The sequence below is a fragment of the Olea europaea genome, chromosome 13 (assembly GCF_002742605.1).
Source record: "Olea europaea var. sylvestris chromosome 13, O_europaea_v1, whole genome shotgun sequence".
In the NCBI taxonomy this organism is placed as follows: Eukaryota; Viridiplantae; Streptophyta; class Magnoliopsida; order Lamiales; family Oleaceae; genus Olea; species Olea europaea.
The window spans coordinates 18,898,467-18,907,393 of record NC_036249.1 but is presented as its reverse complement, the minus strand read 5'-3'; the positions used below and the strand labels follow the sequence as shown (position 1 = coordinate 18,907,393).

Below are 8,927 nucleotides of genomic sequence, written 5' to 3'. Positions count from 1 at the left end.
CACAGAGTTTTAGCGTGAAGATGAAAATTGAACCAATTATCGAAAATCACCCAGGTAGAGAGAATTAGGGTTTTTTTTTTTTTTTTTAGTAAATATTTTCATGTCTTTTGATACCAGGAAAAAAAAAGGTTAATATTTATAAGACATAAATATCAATTTTTTTTTTACAAATTGGAGACGTATTTTTCTTCTACTTCATATATGGGGTCCTAATTTTTTAGGAAAAAATGCCCAAGCAGGCCCTCAATGTAAAGTTTAGAAAATTTTCTTTATTTGATAAAATTTGCCCTAAAAGTTCTTGTAAAACCTAACTCTAAATTTAGTCCATTTTAATATTGGCTTGAGACTCTCTTCGGAGTGATTTATATTATTAATATAATAAATTGAAATTGTAATTTTTTTTAATTTTGTTGCCTCCCTCGTTTGCCCTTCCTCTAAGGGGATGTTGTGTAACAAGCGCATATGTAAGGTAATAATTGGTGCATAATAATACTAGGTTCTATTTGATAATTTAAGTCAAAGTCAACAACTAATTTTAATTATATATTTCATGGGACTTACAACTTTTAATCTTATATTTCATCAATCTTTATCAAAATTTACTAAAAATCTTATCTTAATCAATAGAGGCTAAAAAAGAAAAATACGGTACAATCTTTGTGTGAAAAAAAAGTTGCATGTTGCAATGAAAATACCAATAATTAATACAGGCATGCGCAAGAATTCTAAGACATATCAAATCTAAATATCTAAGACCACCCGAGAACCGAGGTAAGAACGTATACTGAAACAAGAGAAATCGGGTATAAAAGTAGCACTACGTAACTTGTCCAACGATGAAATATCGTACAGCAGCTTGTAAAAAAGGTCATCAGGATGCAGACAACGAGAAGAACTACGACTTCAGCTGAGACGTCTGATGACAAATTGCGCACGTAAACTGGTGCAAGGAACACGATCAGACCTATAACGTTGTTCATGTACACCGCACCATATAGCTGTACAAAGGGAAAGCATGATTTATTAAACACGTTTGTTATCTGAAAAATAATTTTTAGATGGGGTGATTCATCCCCGTAACATCAGAAGAAACAAATGGAGTATAGATTGAATGGAAATTATACTAAGGTGTGACATACCGAGGATAGTGTTAATGAAATGCTTCTCTGTGACTTACGACTTGCTGAACCAATTGATGAAACTGCAACTCTGTAATTCATTGCAAGTGGTATAGCCAAATACGAGACAGCAAACGAAGACAAATTAACAGCTTGAGAAAACGACACAACGCTTGTAATGAGAGGTTGTGCAAGTACGAGCAACATGCCAGACCCAAATATCAGGAAAAAAGCAGCCGTCAAGAATTTGACCCAAACATTACTAGCCGTCGTGCTTGGGGTTGCCGTCGTGCTTGTATTATTAGCCAACAGACTCTGCTGTGCTTCACTCGTATTCTGCATTTCGATGTTAAATTATCAGACGACAAACAGCATTTTCGGCTAAGCTAAAAAAGTAACTCTTTATATTTCGGGAAAAATGAAAAAAACACTCGACTTTACCTTGGTATTGCTACTCGCAGCATTTCGGTGTTTAGGACCTGGAGTCTTTTCGGAAAAGTCGTTAACTAGTTTTGTCATTACAGTAACAAATTCATCCCGGTTGATACCCGCGTCGCCAGTGATATCAAAAGATTCCATGATGTCCTCCACATCTTTTTCTGTACTCAAATCATCATCGTTCAACTTCAATCCTAAGAAAAAAACTCTGAGTTCTGCTTCTGATACTGATCCATTTCTATTCCTGTCGACTCTGTTGAACAAACTATTATTTAAAAAAAAAAAAAAAAATGATATCAGCGTTATAGTAGTTGTATATGTATAACGAAGACATACAGCCAAACAGATTAGTGTGATTTCAAAGTGATTGAAGCTTGTAGAAGAAGTATTTAAAGTTAGTACGAACTCTTGTATTTTTTGAGTATTCGGCCTGCCATTTCTGGTCAAGAGCTTCAGTAACTTGTCTTTCGCATATTTATACATCAAATGCTCAAATCTTCTGTTCTGAATCCATGGCTGGAAAACCTGCGCAATATTGATAGCAAAAGGGTATTGGGCCCTTCTTAGCAAAGTATTTCAGGTGAATACACCAATGCAATATTGTGTATACAAAATTTCACGTGAATAAAAATAAATAAATAAATAAATAAATAAAATAAAAAACTAATATTATAGACAAAATTTCGTCATGCCCTTAGGAAAGACATAAATAGGCCGGATTCCAAGTCTTGTTACCTGATAGGAGATATAAGCAATTAGGAGACCCGCTGTGATAATAAGAGCAATAAGTATAATCGCTCGTCTCCCTGAAGAAGGGAAAACTTTTACGAGTTGAAGGATGATAAGCGGAACCAATGTTATCACCATTATTCGTGCAGTATAGCACGTTTCAACATCAGTCACAACGCCAACACCTGCTTTAAAAAAGGCATTTACTCGTTACTACATCAAAATTACAGTTTCTTGTCAATAAAATTTTGGAAAGAAAATAAGACCTTTTAGAGTTTTCGGATTTCCAGTATTATCAGTATTGGCCTCAGAAAGATCATAGCTTCCTGTGAGGACACAGAAGCCCCAAACCAACGTCAAAAGAAAGACTGTAGATCCTGCAACCAGTCCCATTCCTAATTTAGCTTGTTGTTGAGCCGCTTCAGTAGTTCCCGAAAGTGAAGATACTGAAAACATAATTAATTTCCATTATCAGATAATTTGTCATGCATGAAAAATCGTTAATATATAACCAAAAACCGAAGAAATTTGAGAAATGTATAAGGTTTGTTTTCGAGTCTTAATGATCTAAGTTTTATCAGTACCATGAAATGTACGGTTTATTGAAAGGAGAATATTGTAGATGCAATACTGATTTTTTTAAATGAAATGCAAACTATTTTACGGAAAAGCTGAAGGTCAATCAATTATCCTTTCTATATTTTGTTGTACAAATGGATTCTTGAATTGCAATTATTCTCAAGCCTTCCGTTTGCTTGTATCCTAACCTAAAATCTTTTTGGTTCAGAAATGTAAATTACGGGCAATCTGTACATTTACGTAACGAACCGTGCAGTCTGGCTCAAATAAATTTATTCCAGGACAAAAGGGCTAAACAATGGGGCATGCTGGGTTGACACCTCTGCACCTATTGTAAATTAAGACATATATGGTTAAAGTGATAAATTTCACATTGAATAAAGATGAAAAACGCTAAATAATATACAAGTACTTATGCTACTCTTAGTAAGGTTGACATTTAATACGGAATCCCAAAATCTTAATACACATCTAGACTAGATTTGTGTTTTGAGACAATATTACTTCAATTAAAGTTAGTGTAGAAATTTCACACTTATAATTTCTATCTCGCCCTAATTTATTTTATAAATAGGAAGTCGTCATTAGGGTTTTGTATTATCATAAAAAGAGGTTAAAAAAAATAAGACGTATAACTTTTTCTTTATATATTTGTTGTCATCAAATTGGAAAAATAGATTGAGGTGAGCCCATAGTCTTGCATATTCATTGAGCATGAGATCTTTTACTTGTCAACTATGACTTTGGAGGCCATGAACGGTAGCATTCTAGGAAAGTGATTACTATTCCTAATTCTTATTCTTCCTATTGAGACCAACTCCAAAAAATTAGGAATATCTAGACAACATAAAGAATATATAGCCAAGTAGGAATATCGAATGCTTAAGGGACGATGAGAGTCTGCACATCGGTGGTGTGAGAACGTAACTTAAATTAAAGAATATCTGATTAATAAATTATATAGAGGATGTTGAACTACCTGAACGTATAAACTATAAAAAAAAACTTAGGCATACAATAAAAACCAACACCATGGATGAAATAAGAAGAGATGAAGAAGTAACCTACCAAGAACTATGATAATTTGTGGGATTGTTCCAAGAAACTGAAACAAACTGGCTCCAAAAATACCACCCGTCCCGATAATCTCGTACAACTGCTCCGACCCGTTTGCGACATATCTCTCCCCCAAAGAAAGCAAGATCTCATATATCACAATCAGAAACAGCAGCCCCCATACATTTGACGAGCATGGCAAGATCCCATAAACTGGCTCACATGTCTCTGTTGATGCTGATAAACCCCATGAATTGCTGAACGAATAAAAACCGTCTGATACGGGATTGAAATTCAAATTTTCCTTAATCGAACGGCTATTTGCTAAATGACTCCCCAGAAGGAGAAACAGAGAAATAAAAGCGAATTTCCTCATCCTGGATAGACAACCTTAACAAGAAACAACGCACTTAAGAATTGTGTTAAATTTATAGATATATTTATAGAAGCATCCGGGGTTTTTCTTTGAATTGACTTCTAAAGTAACTTTTCCTGGTAGAACTGTTCTTAGATAACAAGTTGACGGGATTAACCATGGATATATGATTAACATGTGCGCACACCGCACTCTTCGTGGTTGATAAGGACTAATGAGAAAAGTCATAAGTGCATGAACCAAAAACGAAAAAATCGGGAGCGTTGAAAAATAAATGAAGTTTTGTTTGCAATAAATCAAAATTTTTTTATCATTAAATATTATATTGAATTATTTCATTTTAAAACTTTGACGTGTTGCGGTTTATCCTTCTCCGTATACTTCAATTCACTTTGAAATGTTCCTTGGAGCGATCAATTAGTGATGTTGTAGATATATAAATTTTTCACCTAATCCAATTTTTTTAATTTATATTTTATCTTGAAATGTCACCTATTCCAGCTAATCATTTCAAAAGATTACTCTTCCTTAAAATTATAAAGATTAATGAATCTTGTGACGGTATCCCAGTAGCCGTAAACGTTAATTCCGCTTGTAGAGTTAGCATGTTCATCACGTTTGGAAACTATTTATTTGAATTTAGCGAATTAAAACCACGTTTTATATATGTTAGGTAAAAGGTCGTCTGATTATTCAGCCAATGCACAATAATTGAAATTTGGGTAATAATTTTAAGTTTGTGGGATGGCGGCCTATACGTAAGGTTAGAATTTTCAAAAATATTTTAAAAATCAAATATTTCGAGTCAAACTAAAATCAGCAGACCGGGGAAATTCATTGGCAAAATTCCCTTTGAAGATGAATTTAACTGTTTATTATTGGAAGATAAAATACACGTTTTCAAGATTCAATGGAAATGCATTCGCCGCACCTATTCGCAGCCCAAAAAGACTGCATGGGAACAGTCCGAACAGATTGACCAGTTCCACAAAAAGCCATTCGCGATTATAGAGAAACGTACGAGAATTGACAAAAGTAGAGTTAGCATGTTCATCACGTTTGGAAACTATTTATTTGAATTTAGCGAATTAAAACCACGTTTTATATATGTTAGGTAAAACGTCGTCTGATTATTCAGCCAATGCACAATAATTGAAATTTGGGTAATAATTTTAAGTTCGTGGGATGGCGGCCTATACGTAAGGTTAGAATTTTCAAAAATATTTTAAAAATCAAATATTTCGTGTCAAACTAAAATCAGCAGACCGGGGAAATTCAACGGCAAAATTCCCTTTCATGATGAATTTAACTGTTTATGATTGGAAGATAAAATACACGTTTTCAAGATTCAATGGAATTGCATTCACCACACATATTCGCAGCCCAGAAAGACTGCATGGGAACAGTCCGAACAGATTGACCAGTTCCACAAAAAGCCATTCGCGATTATAGAGAAACGTACGAGAATTGACAAAAATAAATGTCTCCAAATTATGAGGACGAGATAATTCATTTAATTTAGTTCACAACTCAAGTGGTACGTATTACAAATTGCTGAGTATAGATTCAATGGAAATGCGTTCACCACACCAATTCGCAGCCCAGAAAGATTGCATGGGAACAGTCCGAACAGATTGACTAGTTCCAAAAAAAGCCATTCGCGATTATAGAGAAACGTACGAGAATTGACAAAAGGAAATATCTCCAAATTATGAGGACGAGATAATTCATTTAATTTGGTTCACAACTCAAGTGGTACGTATTAAAAAATGCTGAGTATAGAAATACATATCTACAATCTATCTACAATATATATATAAAAATAAAATTTGGAGATGGATGAGAAATGTTCAATTTATCATTTTGCCCTTATATAATATTGTCAATATTTTCATTCAAAAATTATAAATTTCATATTTAATTAATTAATAGTTGATAGTATAACTATTTAAATACAAATGACAATAAACTGAAAAGAGCCAATTGTTTAAATGTGATCAACAGTTAGGAGGAAAAGAATAGATGATGGGAGAAATTATCCATCAATCTTAAGAACCTTACTAATTACTCATAATAATTAGGAGTTACTTACACTTTCCATATTTGTATCCACACATTAAATATAAGCTATGCATCTCAATTACATATTTTCACTAAATCCAATTTCTTAAATATTAATAAAATTTTAATATTATATGTTCTAAAAAATAATTAATATAGTATTGGATATTTATTATTGCCCGTTCATTTTTGTATAAACATAAAAATGATAATAATCCCGTTACTTATTAGATATAAATATATAAAGAAAAGAAGAATATTTTTATCTCGATACATTTAAATGAAGAATTTTTATTCCTCAATTTGTATTAATCCCATTCAAAAGAAAAGAAAAACTTTTGTTTACGATTTTTCACTTCGATATCTATTTTTTTATGTAACTTTGGTTTCTAATTTAAAATAAATACTATGGATTAATATGACGAGCATGATTAATATGTAATTTTTTTTTTAAATATGTTTAGATAAGATACTTTTTTATTTTTATTTTTTAGATAAAAAAAAAAAAAGTTTATGGTACAAACAAAATGGGTAATTTTTTAATTTGAAAATTATTTACGTACCTTTAACTTACTTATACGTAAACATTTTAAACTTGGGGAACTACATTATTACACAGAATTTTCAAAATTGATGGAACAGAAACTCTATGTATCACAAGAATGATTATACATAGACTTTGGAGGCTATTGTTACTAATCATAAACGAAAGCCTTATGTTTATACACGTGGCATTGGCGTCAACTAAAGCAAGAGGTTATAGGAGTAAACATCCGATGCTGTGTGCATTGAGCGCCGAGATCGTTTCACTATGAATGACCGAAGTGGTCCGAGGTGGGTCCACTTCTCGCTGTCGAACACCTTAGGCTTCCGAAGTCCTAAACAATCAGAAGAGAATTTGACAAGCGCATCTCTAGAGTTGATTGATACGACATTCCCCACTTAATATATGTCAGGAATGTCAGCATAGGGTTGTAGGGTGGTTGACCTGTTGTCAAAAGTTTGTCAATATCATTAATATGAAATATAGTCGATGTGACGTCATGGTCTAGCATATCAGGCCACGTGGATCGGATCTAATGGTGATCACGTCGACCTGATCACTAACACGATACCTCTTGGCCACTTTCGAAAGTCAACAATTATAAAAATTGATTGATGCATTGTAATTAAAAAAAAAATGGAAGAACTTTGCGTAATGAAATGAGCTATTTTATTGTCTCATAATATGTTTTATCGATTTTAAAAATAAAATTTTGATTACAAAATAATTTGATGCTAAAGGCTAAATATGGAAAGTAAGTAAAATTATTGATCCAACGTCATGGACTTTATTAGTACTCTCAACTTTCAACTCCAATCCATCAAGCATCTATAAAAATAATTTAGAATATGAAATGAGCATACCAATACACTCACTCAGTATAGATTTCTTATTATTATTTTCACAATTTAATATAAAAAGCAAATAAAATGCGGACATAACATAATTTTCTAATGGAATAAAAATCCAACTGTCTCATTCTCACTTTAATCATATCCATTCTCAATTTCCGCTTAGGATATTTAGTCCTAAACTAATTTCTGTATAGATCTACATAATAATACCCTATGATATTACCCAAAAAATCATTCCTTAGTTTTGATAATGTAATAACACATAAAATTCTTAACTTAAAAATTAAAAGATGAAAACACAATCACTTGACATTTAGAGAAATTCATACCTAATTCGTCAAATTATTTTTATACATGAGCTACTTAGGATTGAAAATTTTTGCGAACGAATTTTGAACGTGTAAAAGCTTTTATTCCTTTTTTCTTCAATTTTTCTCTCTAACGGTTTTTTTTCTCTTTCTTACTTTTTCTTCTCTGATTTGACGTGAAATGATTGCAAGCAGGAAGATTATTAAATAATTGTAATAAGATTAGGATGAATCACATACTTAAACCTCTAATAAAATTCTTAGTGTGCATTTTGATTATCAATATTTTTCATAAAATATTCCTTTTTTTTATCCAAATTTCTATTTTTGTTTTGTTTGATTGACACTTTTTCCTTAAAAAATATTTTCCTACTTTTAATTACGTGATCATATTTATCTCAAAATTAAGAAAAATATTTTCTTTAAGGGGATTATGATTTTATTTTTCAAGGAATCCATTATCTCGTCTCTCTCATCTATCCTTTCTCTCTCATCCATCCATCCATCACTGATCACTAATATGGACAAGTACAATGTTTTCTAACTTGAAAACTAAATCAATCAAAGTATAATATTTTCTAACTTGAAAATTAAATTAATCAAACACATTTGATTAATAATTTTCATACAAATAAGGTATAAGCAATTTATTTTTTTCCATGCAAATTTCATGCTCGCAATCAAACACACCATTAATTTAAAATTAAATTGAGCTCTTAACAAGAAAATCAACTCATCATGAAATTCGAATTTAAGAGAATTCTAACTACATAAGAATAAGATTCCAGTATGGATGTATACAAATTTCAAGTTTCATCTAAACATTTTTATATTAGATAAAACAATAACAATTTAACAGATATC

General features: G+C 31.7%; 1 protein-coding gene across 1 annotated transcript; it reads right to left on the bottom strand.

Annotated features, from left to right (window-relative positions):
* Positions 1 to 628: 628 nt before the first annotated feature.
* Positions 629 to 4,351, bottom strand: LOC111407798 (sodium/calcium exchanger NCL2-like). Its single transcript, XM_023037478.1, has 7 exons — positions 3,933 to 4,351; positions 2,552 to 2,731; positions 2,292 to 2,470; positions 1,963 to 2,081; positions 1,560 to 1,821; positions 1,140 to 1,454; positions 629 to 998 (listed from the first exon to the last, which is right to left on the bottom strand). Exons 1-7 carry the CDS (start codon positions 4,294 to 4,296, stop codon positions 750 to 752), a joined length of 1,668 nt encoding a protein of 555 aa, XP_022893246.1. The 5' UTR covers positions 4,297 to 4,351; the 3' UTR covers positions 629 to 749.
* Positions 4,352 to 8,927: the final 4,576 nt, after the last annotated feature.